Source organism: Trachemys scripta, chromosome 3 (genome assembly GCF_013100865.1).
Source record: "Trachemys scripta elegans isolate TJP31775 chromosome 3, CAS_Tse_1.0, whole genome shotgun sequence".
Lineage (NCBI taxonomy): Eukaryota > Metazoa > Chordata > Testudines > Emydidae > Trachemys > Trachemys scripta.
The window spans coordinates 86865849-86889279 of record NC_048300.1 but is presented as its reverse complement, the minus strand read 5'-3'; the positions used below and the strand labels follow the sequence as shown (position 1 = coordinate 86889279).

The 23431-nt window shown below is 42.3% G+C and overlaps 1 protein-coding gene across 2 annotated transcripts in view; it reads left to right on the top strand.

The window, feature by feature from the left end:
• Nucleotides 1-19016: 19016 nt before the first annotated feature.
• Nucleotides 19017-23431, top strand: part of SLC22A3 (solute carrier family 22 member 3) — a 45488-nt gene continuing 41073 nt past the window's right edge. Inside the window, exon 1 of one of the 2 annotated variants that reach the window (XM_034765280.1) lies at nt 19017-19701. In XM_034765280.1, coding sequence (XP_034621171.1) covers nt 19285-19701 — 417 coding nt within the window. In that variant the 5' untranslated portion in view covers nt 19017-19284. The remainder of the gene's footprint in view (nt 19702-23431) is intronic. The other variant, XM_034765281.1, reaches the window with a different exon arrangement.

Here is a 23431-nt window from a genome sequence, read left to right as displayed (position 1 = left end):
CACTGTTACAGATGGTCATTACTGCCCTTTTGGGGGCAAAGAGAAGTAGTTAGCTGAGCTAGGCTGGAACTCTCATTGTTGCTCCAGTTAAAGTTTGGTCCCATTTCCTAAGAGAAAAAACAAGACACAAACATGCAAGAGGGGAAAGAAGAGATCAAAGACAGAAAATGCAGCTTCTGTCTCTGAGGAGAAAAGATCCTCCACTGCAGGGTGAGTTGCTCTGCAACTCTTTCTCCCGTCTCTGCTCCCCATCCCTGGGGTCAGCATCTGTCCTGCTTTAGGTCTTGGGAATGTTGGGAGGTATACTGTTGGAGAAACACAGACATAAGAATGGCCTTACTGGGTCAGACCAAAGGTCCATCTAGCCCAGTATCCTGTCTTCCGACAGTGGCCAGTGCCAGGTGCCCCAGAGGGAATGACCAGAACAGGTTATCATCAAGTAATCCATTCCCTGTCATCCATTCCCAGCTTCCGGCAAACAAAGGCTAAGGACACCATTGATGGACCTATCCTCCATAAATTTATCTATTTCTTTTTTGAACCCTGTTATAATCTTGGCCTTCACAACATCCTCTGGCAAAGAGTTCCACAGGTTGACTGTGTGTATTAATCTCTCCTCATAAGGCAGCCGTTCCATACCCCTAATCATTTTCGTTACCCTTTTCTAAACCTTTTCTAAGTCCAATATATGGGATGACCACATCTGCACGCAGTATTCAAGATGTGGGTGTACCATGGATTTACATAGAGGCAATATGATACTTTCTGTCTTATTATCTATCCCCTTCTTAATGATTCCCAACATTATGTTCGCCTTTTTGACTGCCGCTGCACATTGAGTGGATGTTTTCAGAGAACTATCCACAATGATTCCAAGATCTCTTTCTTGAGTGGTAACAGCTAATTTAGACCCCATCGTTTTATATATATATAGTTGGGATTATGTTATACAATGTGCATTACTTTGCATTTATCAACATTGAATTTTATCTGTCATTTTGTTGCCCAGTCACCCAGTTTTAAGAGATCCTTTTGTAGCTCTTCGCAGTCTGCCTGGGACTTAACTATCTTGAGTAGTTTTGTATCATCTACAAATTTGCCACCTCACAGTTTACCCCTTTTTCCAGATCATGTTTGAATATGTTGAATAGGACTGGGCCCAGTACAGTCCCCTGGGGGACACCACTGTTTACCTCTCTCCATTCTGAAAACCGACCATTTATTCCTACCCTTTGTTTCCTATCTTTAACCACTTACCAATCCATGAGAGAACCTTCCCTCTTATCCCATTACTGCTTATTTTGCTTAAGAGCCTTTGGTGAGGGACCTTGTCAAAGGCTTTCTGAAAATCTAAATACACTATATCCACTGGATCCCCATTGTCCACATGCTTGTTGACCTCCTCAAAGAATTCTAGTAGATTGGTGAGGCATGATTTCCCTTTACAAAACCATGTTGACTGTTCCCCAACAAATTATGTTCATTTGTGTGTCTCACAATTTTGTTCTTTACTATAGATTCAACCAGTTTGCCTGATACTGAAGTCAGGCTTATCGGCCTCTAATTGCCGGGGTCACCTCTGGAGTCTTTTTAAAAATTGGCATCACATTATCTATCCTCCAGTCATTTGGTACAGAAGCTGATTTAAATGATAGGTTACAAACTACAGTTAGTAGTTCTGCAATTTCATATTTGAGTTCCTTCAGAACTCTTGGGTGAATACTATCTGGTCCTGGTGACTTATTACTGTTTAGTTTATCAATTTGTTCCAAAACCTCCTCTAATGACACCTCAATCTGGGACAGTTCCTCAGATTTGTCACCTAAAAAGAATGGCGCAGGTTTGGGAATCTCCCTCACATCCTCAACCACGAAGACCGATGCAAAGAATTCATTTAGTTTCTCCACAAGGGCCCTATCATCCTTGAGTGCTCCTTTAGCATCTTGATCGTCCCATGGCCCCACTGGTTGTTTAGCAGGTTTCCTGCTTCTGATGTATTTAAAAAAATTTTTGCTATTACTTTTTGAGTCTTTGGCTAGCTGTTCTTCAAATTCTTTTTTGGTCTTCCTAATTATATTTTTACACTTCATTTGCTAGAGTTTATGCTCCTTTCTATTTTCCTCATTAGGAATTAACTTCCACTTTTTAAAGGATGCCTTTTTGCCTCTTGCTGCTTCTTTTACTTTGTTGTTTAGCCACGGTGGCTCTTTTTTTGGTTTTCTTACTATGTTTTTTTATGTGGCGTATACATTTAAGTTGAGCCTCTATTATGGTATCTTTAAAAAGTTTCCATGCAGCTAGCAGGGATTTTACTTTTGGTGCTGTACCTTTTCATTTCTGCTTAACTAACCTCATTTTTGTGTAGTTCTCCTTTCTGAAATTAAATGCTACTGTGTTGGACTACTGTGGTGTTTTCCCTGCTACAGGGATGTTAAATTTAATTATATTATGGTCACTATTACCAAGCGGACTAGCTATATTCACCTTTTGGACCTGATCCTGTGCTCCACTCAGGACTAAATCAAGAATTGCCTCTCCTTTTGTGGGTTCCAGGATTAGCTGCTCCAAGAAGCAGTCATTTAAGGTATCATGAAACTTTATCTCTGCATCCCGTCCTAAGGTGCCTTGTACCCAGTCAATATGGGGATAGTTGAAATCCCCCATTATTATTGAGTTTTTAATTTTAATAGCCTCTCTAATCTCCCTGAGCATTTCACAGTCACTATCACCATCCTCATCAGGTGGTCTGTATCCCTATATCCCTAATGCTATATTCTTATTATTCAAACATGGAATTACTATCCATAGAGATTCTATGGTACAGTTTGGTTCATTTAAGATTTTTACTTCATTTGATTCTATGCTTTCTTTCACATATAGTCCCACTCCCCCACCAGCAGGACCTGTTCTGTCCCTCCGATATATTTTGTACCCTGGTATTACTGTGTCCCATTGATTATCCTCGTTCCACCAAGTTTCTGTGATGCCTTATTATATCAATATCCTCATTTAATACAAGGCACTCTAGTTCACCCATCTTTTTATTTAGCATTGGTATATAAGCACTTTAAAAACTCGCCACTTTTTAGCTATCTGCCATTACATGATATAATTGAATGGGACTTTTTTTTCTTTTGACTGTTTCTCATCAGATCCAACTTGTATTTTATCATCTTCTATCCTCTCCTTATTAGGACATAGAGAATCTCCATTTATAGATCCTCCCCTAAGGGATGTCCGAACCATGTGCTCCTCCACACCTGTTGGCTTTTCCCAGCCCTTAGTTTAAAAACTGCTCTATGACCTTTTTAATTTTAAGCGCCAGCAGTCTGGTTCCATTTTGGTTTAGGTAGAGCCCATCCTTCCTGTATAGGCTCCCACTTTCCCAAAAGTTTCCCCAGTCCCTAATAAATCTAAACCCCTTCTCCCTACACCATTGTCTCATCCTGTAGCATTTAGGCTCCAATTGCTTTCCATGTGTCCCTTCTGAAACCTTGCCTGGAGAATCCCTTTCCTGGACACTCTGCTCCTCCACCACCACCTCCACTCAATGTTCAGAGGCAAGAAGAGTATGAAGTCAGGGACATCCTGGACTCCAAGCGAGTTTAAGACAAACTCTATTATCTGGTGGTCTGGGAGGACTATGGACTGAAAGAGTGACCTTGAGAACCGGTAGAAAACTTCCATGCTCTAGAACTCATATATACCTTCCATCAGAAATACTCCCTGAAACCTGGTCACATGGCCCTTAGGAGGCACCTTTGAAGCGGGGAGAGGAAACTACTGTCAGGAAGCTAGCCTGAAGCACAGCCAGTCCCGTGGCAACCTAATGAACAGATGGCCCTGATAGAAGCTGTCTGACTGAGCCACTGATTGGCTAAAGGAGACAGCAGCTATACTTACACGCAGCAGCAGCAGCAGTAGTCCAGGAGCTCAATATATTTCTACACCACAGCTGTGCTCGGTCCTCTCCCTGCCTTCGTTGTCTCTAGCCTTTCTCCAGCCCCAGCCTGTACCTACTCTCCAGCCCCCAACTTCTTCCTGATTTCTGACTCCTGGCTCAGACCTTCGGCTCGGCCTTCTGACTGTGTCTCTGGTTAAGCCTTCAGCTCAGGTTTTAGTTTCTGACTCTCTGCTACACCTTCTGACTGCGACTCCAGTTAACCCTCTGGCTCTGGCTTTGGTTTCTGACGCCTGGCTACAATCCTTGACTTAACTCTTGGACCTCCCTGTCTGAATTCAACTCTAACTTGTAGGCTGGACTCTTGCTCCAGCCACTAGGTCAGGCTGCCCATGACTCTGTTGCCGACAGAGACAAAGTTAATGCATTCACAAATTGGCCATCACATTCATGTACAGATTATGGGATGCTGTGAATTAGCACTGATACCTGTTTACTAGTGCAGAGGGCAATATAATAGTTTTAAAGTTACGGACTGCTCAGACTTGAACAGGAATCATCTAGCATTTTAGTTGACTAGATATCCTCATTTCCCTTTCCAGCTTCTCATTCAGATCAGGTCCCAACCTGTGCATTTAGCTTCCAGAGTTACTGCCTAGTGCCCACAGAACCTTCTATTTCAGTCCAACATGGTTAACAGTTAATTTGAGAAAATGCCACAAACATAATTCAGAAGCATATGATCATGAGCAAAACACCCACCCCCAAGCACATTGGGCAATGTCCTTTGCCTCAAGTTCTCAACTTGTGATGAGAAAATCCAACAAACAGAAATTCCTTTAAACAAAAGTCACTTCCTCCCTGCTCCCTTCACTGCACCCCAATCACAGTTGCTGTCCTTGGTCAGCAAAGACCCAGAGTTCAGAGGTGCTTTCACATGAGTTCACCATCCACTTTGGGGGTGAGAGGGAAGAAAAGCACTAAGCAATGCCTCAGCTGCCACTTGTCTATCCGCTCCCTCCACTATTGGCACTGCTCCATCAGGTGCTCACTCCAACACTGCCTTCTCTACTGCAACCTCTGGGTTGTCTTGAAGTCCCACCACTTAATGCAGCTCTCCGTGATTTCAGCTGTTTAGTAAGGGAGCCTCAGGCTTTCACCAGAGACACTGTCCTATATCAGACCTAATGCTTAGGCCTGGTTATCAGTGATTTCGGCTTTAGCGGGCCACAACAAAAAACTCTCAACTGAGTATTACCCAGCTCTGTCATGATGCATTGGAGGGAGGGTCAATTGGTGTCTAGAACTATTGGGCAGAGCCTACACCACTAGATAGAAACACCTGTCCCCCCCGCCCTCATCTCCACTGGCCTTTGCACCCCAGCCTTCTGCTTAGCGAAAGCAGTTCAGAGCATGCCAAGCACAATTCTGCTCCCCTTGGTTCACACAACAAAAATAACAACACTTTGTTATTGGGCACAGGGGTAATAAAGTGACTTGCAATCCAACATTGGCTAAAGTGATCATTTGGGCAAGGCAGTTCCATCATGCAGTGCACCTAGGTAGAGTGGGTGTGTCTATGCAAATAAAGTCAGTTCCTGGTGCCTTCTCCCCCAGGTCATCACTAGATGTCAGGGGAGAGCTCATTGAGACCTTGCTTATGTCAATTTGCTGTGTCTCCATGAAAAAGGCAGTATGATTTTACACATATTTTGATCTGAGAATTTTGGGGATGTGGGATATATTTTGCTATAGGAACTATATGAAGATCTTTGACAGGGTGACACTTGACTGGATGTGCACAGCTAGGATGAAGGGGAAGGTCTAGGTTGGATATTAGGAAACACTATTTCACTAGGAGGGTGGCTGGAATGGAATGCACTGGAATGGGTTACTTAGGGAGGTGGTGGAATCTCCATTCTTAGAGGTTTTTAAGGTCTGGCTTGACAAAACCTTGGCTGGGATGTTTAGCTAGTGTTGGTCCTGCTTTGAGCAGGGGGTTGGTCTGGATGACCTCCTGAGGTCTCTTCCAACCCTAATATTCTATGATTCTATGAATAATTCTGTTAGTTCACATCTTGCAAATCATGCTGATTGTCACTATTGTGGTTTCTCCTTTGACTCATGCCCACTGTTCTGCCTACTGTAGCTGTTTCCTTTTTGGCCTCAATAATACCAGGAACTAGCTTCTGGAAATAAACTATGTTTATTCAAGGCTGTCTTGTAACATGTTCGCTTCTGCCTGAATGAGTAAACAAACCTCAGGTCTCTAGAGTAGGCACGTTTAAAAGAAAGCCCTTAGGATTCTGTTATTCCAGGACATTAGGGGCGTGAACTCCAAATGGAATATAAGAGATAATACATGAAAAAAAATCTGTTGAACACGCACACACTTCCTTAATATGTCTCTATGAATTCCCCCCATTCAGATTAATTCAACACTCTTTTGTCCCATGTTCTTTTCGTTGCTAAATGAGACTTTTTGAAATATCCTTTTTCATTTCTATGTATTTAGTAGAGCTGGTTGAAATTTTCCAAATTTTGATTTTACAATAAATAAAATTTCAACAGCATTTCAAAGTTGGATTAAAAAAAGGCTGAAAATTGTCAAAAAAAAAAAAAAAAAAGTGCCCATCTTTCAACCAGCTCTAGAATTTAGCACTCATGAAAGGTGCCAAATTGAGAGTGGTGATGACTGAGGGCCTCTCTCTTTTGCTACAGAATACCTATAGCACAGATTGCAGCAAGTACATGCTTGCTCATCCTTTCTTGATAGATCTGGCAACTAGTGCCAGTTTTGCTGGTGGTTTGTGTGTAGTGGACACCTGCTTACTAGGAACTGGATTGAGATCACTAAACAATCATCAGATGTGGTTGCTACCAATCATCAGATTAAACCTAGTGATTTATAGGTGAACAATTCCAAATTCCTGAGCCATCCAGCCTTGCTCTAAAAACTAACCTTATTCTTTATGAAGTAATATTGATAATTTACCTGGACAATGGTTTAACATGCCAGAAAACAAACATAGTTAAGAGAGAACACAACACTGTAGATTCTTTCTAGATTTTGCTTCAGATCTTAGCACTGTATAGAGTATCACAACTCTCAACTACAGCAGTCTGACTGCAAGCTTCTAACATAAGAATGGCCATACTGGGTCAGACCAAAGGTCCATCTAGCCCAGTATCCTGTCTGTCGACAGTGGCTAATGCCAGGTGCTTCAGAGGGAATGAACAGAATAGGTAAACATCAAGTGATCCATCCCCTGTCGCCCATTCCCAGCTCCTGGCAAACAAAGTCTAGAAACACCATCCCTGCCCATCCTGGCTAATAGCCATTGATGGACCTATCCTCCATGAACTTACCTAGTTCTTTTTTGAACCCTGTGATAGTCTTGGCCTTCAAACATCCTCTGGCAAGGAGTTCCACAGTTTGACTTCCTTTTGTTTGTTTTAAACCTGCTGCCTATTCATTCGTAGGCCTCATTATGTAGATCACAAGGTCAGTCCTCCCTGGATTGATGGCTTTTTGGACTAGGGGAGTAATAGAGGAAGAATTTCTCAATATTGTGCAAAATATTTTTTTAAAGTATGGGTTTTTCCAGCAGAAAGTGGATTGAAAGGGTCATCCTAAGAGGAGACAAATTGAGGCAGATCAGGGTAAATTGAGAATGTGTCATGGTGTGATGGGCCTTGTGGGGTAAGAGGAAACCAAGGAACAAACCTCCTCTGATATAGAAGTATACAGAAGAGGGTCATCTGGGAAGTTTACAGGCTTTAAGAAGATTAAACTAAATATTTAATGGATTAAATATTAATAACCCAGTGTCACAATGCAAATGCATAGTGTTTTGGTGGCTTGCACAAGAGAAAAGGTAATGTAGTGTAGTGACTGTTTGGAACAAATTGCCCATTTTAACATTAGAGTTTAAAGAAAGAGAGCGATTCTGTCCTTTGCACCATTCACATTTGTTGTGGGCTGTTCGTTCCCTGACTCATCAGAATGTGGGTTACCAGCAATATTTTCTAAGTTATATTTTCAATAAATAAATAAATTAAATAAATGAAATAAAAATCTGTAAAGAAGTATTAGATTTACAGGGCTACATTGTATCTTTAAGCTATGACCTATGTTGGGGAGAGGATTACCATGCAATGATGAGCAACAGCTGTGCAGCAGTGGGAGCCTGACAGACAGAATTCTTTTGGGGGGGAACTTGGGAGCACACACCAAGAGCTCTGACACCTGTGCATCCCCATTGCTGGGGCTGGGCAGGCCAGCATAGCCTTGACCACAAACCCCATTGAGAAGTGTGACAAGGCCAGCAGTTCTGGACTCCAGCAGTCCTTCAATATGCAGAGCACAGGGGTGTTGATTGTGCCTAGTCCTGGTGCAGGGGCACAAAGAAGGGGAAATTCTTTGTTCCATCTACCTTTTTGTGTACTCGGGACCAGTCACGATCCAGCCCACAATAGGAAAAGCTCTGGGGATAGTTATTTGAAGGGTTAGACTGGTGCCAACATTAATGTGTAGTGCTAGTGCTCAGGCAGAAGTTATACAATAACTACGGTATGTTGGCATTTATTAAATGAGCCAAAATGAATGCATTTTTCTTTTCTTCAATCATCCTTTAATTAAAATAAAGCATGAACTAATCCCCCCAATGCCCCTTTAATAGGCATCATCTTTGAGAAAGGGAGATGGCTCATTCTTCCAGGAGGCTGACTGTGAGTCTAGTATCTAGTTGTTCTCAGAGAGTGGTCCACTCCATTTCTAAATCTAAGCTTGGGGATTTAAATATATGGACCTTAAAACAAAAGACACGTGGGACCAGTTCTTCCTTTCCAGGGGTGTGGATGGAAAGAAAAGTTGGTGGACCGGTGGGAAAGGCACAGAAAGTGAAGTGCCATCTCTGAGGCATTGTCCTGAGCTTCCCATGACCTTGCAGAAATGCCCCAGCATTGCAGAGATTGTGCTCCATGGGGATTTGTGGGATCAGCCATTCTCCATGGCACCAATCCCTGTCTGACCCCATAATCCACATGGATCAGGCAGCATTAATTCCCAGAGAGTCTCCACCATGGATGCTACTGCACAGCTGCAAAGACTTAGCCAGTGACTCCACAACTCCTCCCAGTCCCATGCTGCCAGGGGAAGTTGGCGCCTGACTAACAGTGCATGGAAAGGCAGTCCCTTGACGTGGTGCTTTTTGATTCCAGGCATCTAGGGGTTTCCTTCTCCACTGATTATCAGGATCCACCATGTTAGGAAGCTGCACTCCCTCCCTTTGTTGAGCCTCTCCTAACCTCTCCCACCTCACATGGCAAATGCCAGGAAGCCAACCACTTCACTTCACAGAGTGTTCTGGTTTCTAAGCTCTCTTTCCATTAGCTTCTCTGTCAAGAGGAGATCTAGCCTGTAGCTGCTAAAGAACAAAAACACTGAAAATGCACCAACAATATAGGATTGTCCCCTGTGGTATATTTGTTTTGGCCCAGTCAGTTTCAAATGACATTAGGATTTCCATGTATTCACTAGTGTGATTATTTCACAATACATTAGACTCAAATGGTAGGACATTTAAATAAATATTCAGCATACATTGTCCTTTGTTCAGTTTCATCCAGTTGTTCATAATCTCACTCTCTTGCAGCAATTTAAGCAGTTCTTTTCCCTCCTTGGATTTTACATGCTCCAAATACTTATAGATGGATAATTCTTCTGGCCCCCATCTCCACCACCCTTTCATGTTTAATCTACATGCACAGATTTAGATCTTTGAATTTTTTTGTAAAATCAGTCATATTTTTAAGGAAAAAAATTCCACCCAGATAAACAGGTTGATGAGAAACAAAGCTAATTAGATGGTTGGTTCATGAACAGATAACATGGACAGCTAGCAGAATGACCTGGTGGAAGTGAATAGGTCTCCACACCTATTAATAAGTCATGCTATTCAAGAAAGGGGTGAGTAGCTGAGAGGTTAAAAAAAAATCTCTAGATTAGTACAATGTGGTTGGAGCAAAGAACACAATGTAATGACAGAGAGAAAAGACAAAAACAAGGTTTGCTATAAATAGAGCTTCCAAAAACCAGAGTATGGAGATAAAGACTGACTAATTCCCATCCATCCAGTATGATCTGGACTTTGCTGTTGTACTAAAAATCCCTCAGGTTTCTGCGGTTGTACTAAGATTGTTCCATCTCTCTGTCTCTATGCCAGGTTATGTATAGCCATTTCTTTATTCTTTTCCAGTTACCATTCTGTGGGTTCTTTTTGGAACACCAGAAACAGGACTTTGCTGAGACCAAATTTCTGTTGGTTTGTACACATACATATATACAGTGTGGCATTTCCCCCAGTTTGAAATTGATTAGCTAGATCTCATTACATCCGGATTCTTAAGGCTATTTTAGACACCACATTTTATTTATTGAAACATTCTCTTTCCTTCCTTTAGCTCAGATCTTTAGCACAGAAGGAAGCTATTTGTTGTTAGTAGGACAGTGGTGATACGAGTGAATCATATTGTTATCTGTGTGTGACTGATGTATGAAATTCTGTGATTTTTTTGCCATTTTTGTTCCATTAATTATTGTAATCTCCAGAAATTTCAAGATGTCTCAAAACTAGAAATCAGGGAATATCTAGAGAGAGCCCATAGAGGAGGCTTGATGGGAATATTAAATAACGCAATAGGCACCACATAAGTAATAAAATGGTACAGTATTAAATGGAAAAGACGTACTAGACATTCTGCAAATATGTTTACAATGTGTTAAGCTCTAAATAGTTAGGGAAACAAACAACTACAGATGAGTAAGCTTCAAAAGTTTCCTCTCTGATATGGTTTAGATATGTTTTGTGATTGCAACATTGGGCTAGAATCTTTCACCCATACCCTCTCTCATGATACTTTGTCACTTTTGCTTCCAATCCAATGGAATTGAGGCATGCAAGTACAAGTGCAGAAATAGAAAAATCAATCAACAAAAATGCTAACCAAACTTTTCAAGCCTCCTGGGGGATAGGCAGGTGTTGATTCACATCTGGCTGAGGAAGTTGCTATTCTTGTTTTATGGAAACTGGTTAACCTCTTCCTAGGAACAAACCTAGTCATGCAATTATGTGCAATGTTCTAGAATATACGATTGCATCTTGATTTCCCAACTCCAGTTGATCAAAACTCCTGGTTAGCCAATGCTCAGATCATGTGCCCTTGGTTTGCTGCTCAGCTGTCTGAAGAGGAAGGTAGGGAGCAGGGCTGCCTCTTATTTGGTTTCCTCAAAGCTGATAGGTTAAAGGGGAGACTTTAGAGAGGAGCTCAAAAGACCTGTCCTCTTCTCCTCTTCCTGCTCCTCTTCAGTCACTGGCCTTGGGGAATCTAGTGGCTTGTCTTCACTACCCACCTGGATCGGCGGGTAGAAATCAATCTCTCGGGGATCGAATTATCGCGTCTCGTCGGGACCCGACAATCGATCCCCGAATTTACGCGCGTACTCCACCAGCCCAGGTAGGAGTAAGCACTGTCAACAGGGGAGCCGCAGCGGTCGATTTGCTACCGTTCTTCCAGCGGGGTAAGTCGGCTCGGATATGTCGAATTCAGCTACGCTATTCGCGTAGCTGAATTTGCGTATCTTAAATCGATCCCTCCCCACTGTAGACCTAGCCTAGCAAGCTCAAGCAATTCCTGTTCCTGTGTCAGCTAGCTGGCTCCCATGTTTAACCAAAACCCTGATTAGCTATAGCTTTCAGGTGTCCCTAAAACTCTGGGATAAGCAAAGTTCTACACCAATTGAGTTAAGTAAAAATGACAGTGGGAGCAGGAGGAAAGTGGCACTGACAGTCTGTGCCTATGACCACCCACTGGCCACGGACAGTAAATTAGCTGAAGGAGCAGTATCTCAACCCTAGCCCTGAGATGGGAGAGGGATTCCACCCCACACCTCATGCATTTCACCTGCATCAAGCCCAGATTATAGGGTTTTATCTAGGGGAAGCAAATTTCATCCCACGGGACGTGGTTACTGTTCTCTTCTTTTTCTGTCCTCTAGGTTCTGCTTCTTTACCCCCTTCTTTTTCTTCTCTGCTGCTCTACTCCTGCTTTCTCCTCTCCTCCCTCCATAACTGTTCCTCTCCTGTTTTCAGCCACTGTCCTAGCAATGAGCACAGATCTCCCCCATCCTTGTACTCAGAGGTTCCTAGTATTCACATTTATTTATGTCTGTACTTGGAAACAGGGGGATAAAAATAGCCTAATGGCCGTGGAAAAGTTATAGAGGAAAATATAGTGCAGTGTGGTGCTTTTTCTTGTGGCCAAAAGGTGGAAACCCTGAGGATGGAAAGGAACATTTCCCATGTCTCAGAGTTAGCTACAATTTGTTAGATTGACCCTGAGACATGGGAAATATGCAATTCCATTGAGTGGTGTTGCCACCTTTTGGAAAGGAGAGAAAAAGGCAGGAAGAAAAATGGAGCGAAATCAAAGGAAAAAATGAAAGTGGAAGATGGAAGGAAGAAGAAAAAATAACAAAAAAGTAGAGAAAGCAGGAAACAGAACATGGTACTTGCCAGACTGGGTCAGAAGGAGGCCCATCGAGGCCATTATCCTGTCTCTGATACTGGCCAGACCAGGTGCTTCAGGGGAAGGTGTAAGAAATCCTGCAATAGGCAGATGTGGGATAATCTGTATCTGTACACCTCATCCTCACCCCTAATAGTTAGATACTGGTTTAACGCTGATGCATGAGGTTTTATATCTTTTCAAAACTGTTTTGTTGGTATTAACAATCGTAACTCCGCATACTTTCATTAGCTTGGTAAATGTCTAATATCCCTAGGATCAGCATCAAGGTGAGTGCAACATGCTGCAGTCATGTTCCTGTGCTTTAAAATATTTTGGTGGCAGCAAGAGAAACTGAGAGGAGAACCAAATAATCATAAATGATATTTTAACATGACACTTTTAATGCAGAAAATGTGGACTAGTATTATTATTATTGTTTATATAGTATTGAAAGTGAGTTCAGTGCTTAACAGGCCTATAGGAAACAAGGGGCCTGAAACTTGTCTTATCATTTAAACATGTGCAAAGTGCTGGCAAGTCAGAATTCTCCATTTGTTTACATCAGTAGTAGATCTCTGGCAGAGGTATAAATAGCAACCCAGAGTACAGAGCAATGGAGCCTCAGGCCCATAGGTTTTGGTCAGGAGGAATTTACAATCTAAATGATAATTTTATTTATTCAGGGCAGATAGTTTCACGATATAAATGATTATACAGATTGGGTGATGCCCGTAGGCTTCTGGGAACTGAACAATGCAACCTTACCTCGTCCCTGTGCTAGGCTGTACTGTACAGACAATTGTTATCTTGCTGGGATGTAGCAATGGGGCTGAAACTAGTCCAGGATACAAGAAGAATGGTTGTAAATCTAAATCAATCATCTGTGTTATCAGCTGCACAGTGGCATGAGATGGCACACAGTGTATTTGATCTTTGCATGAAATGCTCCCACAGACAGTTTGCTGGAACAATATAGTTTTCATCCTGTCTCTTAACTGGCTGTGACATCTGGGTTCCTAAAGAGAGTTCCCAACATTGCAATACTCATGTTTGTAATTAATTAATTTGTAATTCTGAATATACCTCCTTCCATCACTGCTGCTGTCACTGTTCCTCCCCTCCTACTGCTGCCATACCTCTCCTTCCCCTCACCCTTTAGTTTACCTTCCCCACATCTTCAGTTATTCTCTCTCTTTGTTTACGCCTCAGCCCATTTTTTATCTGTCTGTCTCTCTCTCATCTCTCACCTCCTCTACTTCCTTCCAGATATCAAAGAGCATCACTTTGTGCTGTGTGCGTGCAATTAATTTCCCCAAATACTGGTTTGACTCAGGACTGGCACCGGCCCTAAGACAATTTCAGAGAGCTGGAAAACGTACGGTAACTATAAATGGCCATGATTTTCTGGTTCTGGGAAGTGTTCTGTTTAGACATATTAGGCAAATAAGTTTTCCAGGGACACTAGATATGGCCTGAATTAGCCTTCCAGTTCTGGATACAGTTCAAAACCTCGAACAAATCCCAAATGAAAATGAGTTTTGAGGTCTCACAAGCACAACACAACAGCATCCCAGGCCTGAATTAGAAGGGGCGGGTTCAGTGTTGAACTGGGAAAGCAGAGTTGTGCCAGGGAGCTTGCCCAGTGCCTGCCGTTGCTATGGCTATGTCTACACTTGGAGCTGGGGGCGATGCCCAGTTCACGTAGACATGTGCACGTGAGCTAGCGCACTAAAAATAGTAGTGTGTAGCCATGGTAGCATGGGCAGCAGCATGGAGTAGCTGCTCTGAGTACAACCTGCCTGGAGCCCATGGGCACATACATGGGGCAGTTAGCTGCTGACACTGCCCAGGCCACCGCTGCTATGCTATTGTTTTTAGTGCACTAGCTCTAGGAGAACTAGTGTGAGTATATCCACGCAAGCTGGGACTCACACCCCTGGCTCCAAATGCAGCTGTAGCCTTTGATTCATTCTAGCCAGTGCTTTTCTTCCCCCACTTTCACCTAAACAAAAATAACACACATGTTTCTGGTTGTAAATTGGAGCTGTTCAGAGCTGTAAATGATATTTCAGAGCTTTGTTTCTTCACCCCTTTTTTAGAAGTTCTGAGCACCAGCGGCGGGAAAGGATTATCATCCCTGGGTTTAGAAAGTGGCCCAAACCAAAACCCTGGATCTGTACACCTCCCAAACTTTGCATCTAGGTATGAACTTTGCAGCTGAGCATCTCTCGGCTTTATTTGATGGGAAAGGAAACCATGGCACACCTGGATTGAGCTGTTTGAATTAGTCAGTCAGTGGCAGAGCTAGGAATAAAAGCCAGTGATCCTGATTCCCAGTCCTGTCCTTAAACCACTGGCAGAGGGACCCAGACCTTATATTTACTTTTTGGCTGTGTCTTTAGAGAGGGGCTCTTTGACTACATGTGTCTCCATTACTATATGAAGCTAGTTCAGGTGGCCTTATTTTCCCCTCTGGCTGCATCCCTGTCCCCTTCCTTTACTTGGCACAGCGAGCATTTCCCTTTTTCTCCGGACCAGTTAGATCAGCTTTGTACTTTATACAGTGATGAATGTTCCAGCAGCAAATGCACTCCTCAACACCAGCATTACTAGCCAATAAATTCTTCCAAAACAATCTCCCAGAAATCAAATGTCAATATGAAGCTTTGATATCCAAACTAACATTGGAGTTCCAGGAAAACCTGAAGTAATCTAAGAATCACTTGTTCTAGAATAATATTAATGCACACTGCCTGCATCTGTAATTTGCTTATTTTAAATTCCTTTATCAACACTCAATACCCAGTGGTGTAAGCAAGTATTAATACACCATTTTTAGATGGTTTAAATGGTAGTTTAGAGAGATATTAAGGAAATGTGATCACTTGGGCCTCATCTACACTAGAGTATTGAACCGGCTATATTTAACCAGGTTAAGAACAAATGGTTCAGTGCATCCTCACTGAAACTTGTTAAGAACACCTTCAGGTTTGCCCTATGTCCACACTACCACTAAACCTTTTCAGCACAGTGTCCTCCAGGTTCTTACCCAACAGTTCATGGCAGTGCATTCTGGGAGATTGCACTAGGGCACTAAAATGATGAAGGCTGGAAGAACTGATGTTCCAATTTGGAGCACTTTCATTTGTGGACGAGAAGTGTTTCACAATTGTTTGAAGGGAAACAAATGTCACTTTGCATGGTAAATTTCTCCGGTATAGACAAGACCATAGTGAGTGATTAATAGGATAGACCCTTGAGTTTTGACTCCCATGCCTGTACCCCAACCACTAGACTGCATTTTCTCCCTTTGCTCTCGCCACATAGCTCCAATTCAAGAAGGTTTTTTGAGTTAATGGGCTGGATCCGCAGCTACCTCCACTGACCAATTAAAAGTTGGCAAATTAAAACTGATCAAAGGAAATATTTTTTCAGACAACACGTGATTAGACTAGAGACCCAAACTCATTGCAACATGAAGTCATCAAAGTCAAAAACTTAGCAAGAATCAAAAAGGGATAAGGTTAACGAGAATAGCCAGAGTTGTCATAGTTGATAGGAACAAAGGTTTTAGAAGGTGTTGCGTCTTGTGCTCTCTATACAACATATGCAATATAAAGGAACCATATGGGCAAGGTGAGGTCCAAATAGCCATGTTTACTAATCATATATAACCTGTACCACTTGGCTACACACACACACTGCTGCTCTGGCAGAGTTCTGGTGGAATATAGAGGACAGTGAGGGCCACTAGTGGGCTCACAAACTATTTAAAGGGATGTCAAGTATAAGAGGGGTAGCCGTGTTAGTCTGAATCTGTAAAAAGCAACAGAGGGTCCTGTGGCACCTTTGAGACTAACAGAAGTATTGGGAGCATAAGCTTTCATGGGTAAGAACCTCACTTCTTCAGATGCAAGTCAGATGACCCTCTGTTGCTATTTAAAGGGATGTTACCCTATTCCTATACACTACAGAAGGGATATTAAACCTCATGCTTCAGGCCTTAAGCCAGTCTCTAATAAAGATCAGAAGGAAATATAATGTCTACAGGAAATTACCCCATATCTAACTACTGTGAGATGCTTACACCCTCCTCTGAAGTGTCTGGTGCTGCCCGTTGTCAGAGACAGGACACTGGACTAGATGGACTGTTGGTCTGATCCAGTATGGCAATTCCTTTGGTCTTATGTTCCTAATTCCAGTGAATTTCACCAGCTGAAGATCTGCCCCAATATGTCTAATTTCCAGGTGTCCCCTTTATCTGCAGTATTATTGTAATATAAATTAAGCCTATTTGTCTCATATGGTCATTTGACCTGTTGGTGCTGCTGTTCCCATTGAAAATTATTATTCTTGGTTATTATGATCTGAGATAAAATGGCTATTAATTTCACAGCACAAAGCCTCATCTTAGAAAATAGACTGCTGGCCATCCGTCTGTACAGGAGTGAGGCAAACTCCCTTTACTGGTGGGTCTAGTGTAGGGCTGGGTGAAATTTTTCAGTTGAAACTTTTTCCCAGAGAAGTTTCAGATTCAGAGATATCAAAACATATTGCAAATTCATGTCAATATCACCTAAAAAATCCCAAAATGGAAATGTTTTGTTTTGATATTTTCCAAATGGAATCTTTTGATATCCTGTTTCCAAATTTCCTTTAATTTTATTTTTAAAAAATGGTTAAAAACAAACATGATTTGGTGAAAAGAAATGTTTCATTCAACCCCAAGCAATTTTTTTGACTCTCTAATTTGCTGTAAATGTTTCTGTTTGACCCAAAATGATTTATTGTTCAAAACTGCTGGCAACTGAAAAAGCTGTTACATGCCCAGCTCTTGTTTAGTGCAGTTACAGAGTCTGCCTATGTTTCTTGGTTTACCATCTGACTTTTGGCTTGACCAGGACAACTGGGGGACTCAAGTGATGATATCTCAAAATTATGAGTTGGGAACTGTGTTCACATGGATGGGAACTGAGCTTGCCAACCGAACACAAGCACTGTTCTGTAACAACTTCCAGATACAGTGTCTAGCTGCTAAAAGGGATGAAGGTTAGAAGGAATGTTTGTCTTTTAGATTTCTCAGGTTTTTTTTTTTTTTTTTTTTTTTTTAAATCTTACAGTTGGTGGGGCTTTGCTAAACTAAGTCTTTTCATTTCATATTTGAGTAGTCATATTTTAAATGCAGATTTTATCACAAAGGAGTGAAACTATAAGAGGCTTGGAATTTGGGTTGAATTCAGCTAAGCATGGCCCTTGGAGCCACTGATTATCCTGAGAAAAGTTCTCCTCCCCGATCATTGAGGTTTTCAGGGATAAGCCCTCTTTCTTTTGGACTCTTTAGTTTTAATGGCTTCACAGATAACTCTGGTGGCAAAAAAAAAAAAACCCACCCACTTTTGTCTGCAACTGGCCAGAAGACTGCACTGCACCACACCACATCAGACACAGACCTGCCCACAGTGAGCCATGCATTCATGACCTCCCGGTTTCATTATTTTGCAGCTCATTATATCTAGGACTGAAACCACACAGCCTGTAAGAACTCGACCTGATACGAAAGTTCATCTGTTTAGCAACACAAATCATCATGAGCACATCACCTCAGATCTGTGCTCCCTCCCTGGGCACCATTTCAAGTTGTCTGTCCTGATATTCAAAGCCCTTCATGGGATTGGACCTAGCTACCTGAAAGTTTGCTTCTATCTCCGCAATCATAACATTCCATCAATGACAACTATGACCAGTAAGAGACAGGTAATTGCAGGAGACGGAACTGCCCTGGGAACTGGACCTTGACTTATTCCTGTAAAGAGATAAGAGTGGCCACAAATCTCATCACTTTCAGCATTTTAAATGCAAACCCCATTCTTTCTGTGGCTTAGATTGCCCTCTGGAACTGCCACCCACCCCCAGCCCACCTTGATCTCTGGCCCCCACAAGTCCCTGGCCCCCAAGCAAACTTATCAATTAACTAAATGTATAGCTCCTCTGGGAAAGGAGAGAGCAGGGGAGACTCAGATACTAAGATGAATGAGGCCATATAAAAACCTACATAAATAGGTCAAAGCACAGATAGACCTATTTTTAAAAGAAACTCCGACATTTTGGGCGTACACTACCTGACAACCTTTCTTTAATTATAACCTAGAAAGGAAGAAGCAGTTCCAATAAAAGCTGCACAGATGGTTCAGTAGCACTTTGGACGAGTACTAGAACATCGCTGCAGAAATAACTCCTGCGGCTGAAGGGGAGACTTCATAGCTTTTTATGAACATTTCTGTCACTGCCACCCAGAATGCTGACAACATCGCTCATTGCTACTTTTGCAGCAGCTTCCTCTCGGTTATGTTTTTATTTAACACTCTGCATTTTTCTGGGACCCCTTTGTAAGGACAACAGCAGTACACCATTGCCTGCAGAGCTGGTATTTACTGCACGCCAGTCCCTAAAGAGTTAATTGTTTTTATTACATAATCTGTTTAACATTCTGGATAGATAGGAAACACACGCCCCTTCTCTCTTACCATATGTTTACCCACTTTATATTGCTCTCCTAAACTGCTGTGTGTAAGCCTCATGCCTCTTGACATACTGTAACACTTTGGGTGGGTTGGTGGAACTTTGCTCTGTTCCAAAGCTGCTTATGCTACTGTGATTGTGCGTGTGTGTGTGTGTGTGTGTGTGTGGGGAGAGGGAGAGAGACAGTCCATACAGCTACGGCTACAGGAAGCACCAGCACTAGTTACAAAGTTTGAAAGCTGTTGACTCTGCCATCTCTTTGATCCCTCCGAATTGAAAACCTACTGCACACAATGCCGTCTTTTGATGAGGTTTTAAAAGAAGCTGGGGAATTTGGAAGGTTCCAAAAGAGGGTCTTTTTCCTCCTTTGCCAGACAGGCATAACTTTTTCTTTTCTATTTGTTGGAGTGGTATTTCTTGGGCAAACACCAGAGTACTATTGGTGCAGGATCCCTGGTGCAGCTGAATTAAGTGAGAGATGTGGATGGACCCTTGAAGAGGAACAAAACTATACTGTGCCAGCTCTGAACCTGGTGAACAGGTTTTCCGGTGGCCAGTGTGAGAGGTTTGACATAGAGTGGAATAACACCTCTGTGAGCTGTGCCAACCCACTGTCCCGCTTTACTAACAGCAGCTTAGGCAACGTGCCGCTTACTTCATGCCAGGATGGCTGGGTATATAAACAACCCCACTCAACGATCGTCAGTGAGGTAAGGGAAATCAAAATTTTCCAATCAGTGTATTCATTGTCAGAGCAGGATTGTAAAATAAAAATTGATTGCTATAGAAATACATATGGAGTATAGATGTTTTTGATGAAAACTTTATTCTTGTCCCATTAAAGTTTCTCTGAAATTTACAAATGAATCAGGATATTGAGTATTCTCAAGCAGCAATACCAGGGTGAGTATTGACTCTCTGGAGCAGATGAACTCAAATGGGGATGCTGCTTTCTTGCTGCTGTAATGCTGGACTAAAATAAACAAAGAGTAATGTCATTGCAACTGAGGCATTAGAGTGGTCATTTAAGGGCAGGTCCTTGGCTGGTATAAATTAATGTTGTTCAATTGACTGCTGCTGATTTATACCAGCTCATGATCTGACCAGTTATATAGACATTATATAATTTATTTGAGTAAGCATGTAGACTTACTAGTAATAAATAATTAGTATCAAACCACTTCTGTGTGTCCTAAGCCTCGATAAGAAAATAGAATTACATTGGTTGTCATTAAAAATTCATATTTTGCCAACAGTTACCACACTCTGGTATCTGAAATGCCAGTTATTTCCAGTAGAATGGAAAACTGCAGTTGCTCCGTTACTCCTTTTGTGGTAAGTGTTGGCAAATACAGTTATTCTTTATTGGGCTGCAAAAGGACAACCAATAAGTTGTGCTAGGAGATCTTGATTATAGACATGTAGTCGGTGCAGTACAATGTGACTCTAATCCATAGACTCAGCACTAAAGATGTATGTGTATGTAAATAACTGTGATAACTGTAGTGCTTTGAAACACCATAACTAAAATACATTTAAATAAATTAGGTATGTAATCTTCATGAAGTGTTGTATACTGTATCAAAACCACCACATGATTTGACTGCTGTGCCCATGGTCCTACAATCTTCCCATTATTATTTATTTGTATGTGATGACCAGGACCCAGGCAGTCAGATCTAGTGGTTGGAGCAGGAGTCAGGGGAGGTCGGGTACCAGGAGGTCAGATCCAGGATAGACCAGAGGGCAAACCAAGAGTCAAGTGTCAGGAGGCAGGCCAAGTCAGATACCGGGAGGTCAGAGTCCCAGATAGGCTAGAGGACAAAAGCGAGAGTCAGGTGTCAGAAAGCAAACTAACTCAGGTACTGTGAGGTCAGAGCCCGTGACAGGTCAGAGGGAAAACCGAGAATTAGGAGGCAGGCAGGATCAGAAACTGGAGTCTAGGGTCTCTCACAAGCAGGGTCTGGAGCAGAGACAGGCAGGCAGGCTATGTTGTTGCTCAGACAGCTCCCTTTCATGGCTTCCTGGTTTATATACTGTATAAGCCAATCGGGGGGCTTTCTGAAGCTGTCCCTCCAGTCCTGGTGGTTGGTACTTCCTGCCAAGTCCAGTCTCACAGGGTCTTCCCATGGGAGTCCAGCCTAAGCCTCCTGTGGCAATGTGGAGACATCAGCAGCCCTAAGCCCCCACAGTTCCATCCCTGCAGGTTCTCACATTATATTACTATTGTGCCACGGTGCCCCAGTCCTGGATCAGGACCCCCTTGTGCTAGGTGCTGTACAAAGAGACAGTCCCTAAACAAAGAGTTTATAGTCTCATCCACCTTCCCTCAGCCCATCCTGTCATCAGTTGTTCTACTTTGTCTCTTCTTAGGTTATGACATCTTCAGGGCAGGAAACTTTCCTTATACACATTCCGTAAAGTGCCTAGAACATTGTATGCCCTGAATAAATGTTAAATAAGAGCAAATGAGTGGCTGGAGATTGGTAAATGGATACAGAGCATCCACCTTCAGGTCATAGAATCAAAGCTGGTTCAGGTTAGAAATAACTGAAAATCAGGATAAGCTGATGAGTGCGAGCTGTCTGAAATGTGTCGGTGTCATAACTTACTCCCTGGCAGATAAGAATCCAGACCTCAAAAAACATTAATCACAGTCTTCACTGAGTAGGTTTGTTTGCTGTCTCAGCAATGGATTGAATGGGCAAGTAAAATTAAATAAGTTCAGATTCATAGGAGTGGCTATTCCAGGTGAGGACTGAACCTCACTGGCAGGGGAAACTTGCACTGCTGCCTATGTCATACTTGTCCGGGAGATGTACAGAGAAATTCAGCCTCCAGGGCTTTCAGTCCAGAATCTTTCATGAACGGTATCATTTAACTGACACTATTTTTAAAATGAAAATTAGAGGTGTGTGTGATGGGTGTGTGTGTGTGTGGGGGGGGAGATTACTTTTTTGTCCATGTTTTTTCAGCTGTTGACCCTGATGACTGCTGAAAGTGGGTGAGCAAAACAGCAATGAAAAGGTTCACTCCCAGTCCATTTACAGCAGCAGTAGGTAAAAGATTATTCTGTATCTGATGCAACCACTATGATTTTGCATCAGCAGCAAGAAAAAATCCCTCTCTGCTCACTAGCTAATGCACAGAGAAAATGAAAGTGTGGGTCGTCAAAGCAAGTAGTGAGAGCTGAAGTTCAAAGTTCCATTGGCAAACATCTCCAGGCTGTACCACATTCACCTGTGTGTTCAGCAGCACGCATGTAAGTGAAAAGCAGGGCTACAGGGAAAAGGTGACCAAGGGAATGGTGAATGGGAACCTTACGGAAATGCTCCAGGTGCACGTGAACAAGCTCCTGAAAACCAGTCAAATAAGAAGCGTGGTTTTGATTTTCACCACCATTGCCTGCCAAATCCTCTACCAAAAATAATAAGAAGAAGGAGGTTGGATGGCCCAGATAAGGTGGCGGGGAGGGAAGGCCACTGGACAAGAGTGCTCTTACTGACTAATGAGGAGATTTTCAAAGGCATGAAGGCTGTTAGGCATCCAACTCCCATTGGACATGACTGGAAGTTGGGCACCTAATTGTTCTTTATGCCTTTGAAAATCTACCCCCTAAGCCTCTGAATATTCTTCTGTAAAATAACAGGCCCTTGTACAATGCCTAAAGACAAGGACATAAGAATAGTAATAGGCTAGAGAGCATCTCCTTCTTTCCCAGGTGACCATATGGTATGTGTATATATATATAGATAGATAGTGTGTGTGTATGGATGTATATATAGATAGATAGTATGGTATATACCAAGTAGCAGCATTCACAGGACTCTTTTCAGACTTCAAAGGCCTGATCCAAAGAGTTCTGGGAACAGTAGAAAGACTCCCATTGACTTCACTGGGCTGTGGATCAGGGCCCAAGACTCCAGTCCCTGTAGCTTGGATCTGGCTCCAACATACCTAATTATCAGCTTTACTCATTTACCAAGCAGTGACATAGCAGGCAATTCACAATGTAAACATGTTAAATATAACACACTTAGAAAGGGAAGACCAAGTTAACCCTAAGTTAGGACTTCCATAAAATTTAGATGAGAAATCAAGTTAGACATAGTAGTGTCCTATCTAATTGACCATTGAAACAGCTACCCCTTTTCTAATGTGCCTGCTCTTTCTAAACCCTCTATTTTTATATAGATGAACGGTTCTTTTTGTATTTTGTTTAAATATGTGTTATTTCATATCTGATTAAGTTTACCGAGAACATGACAGGGAGACTAAATCAAAAGGATGATTTAGCATAGTAATCCGAAAAGCAGATGTTCGTGGGAGGGAGAGACTTGAAAAGCAGCAATGCTGAAAGAAATTTGCAGGGGTTATATTAGACAACAAATTAAGCACAAGTTTGCAATGTGATTCAGTAGCCCAAAGACAAGCAAACAC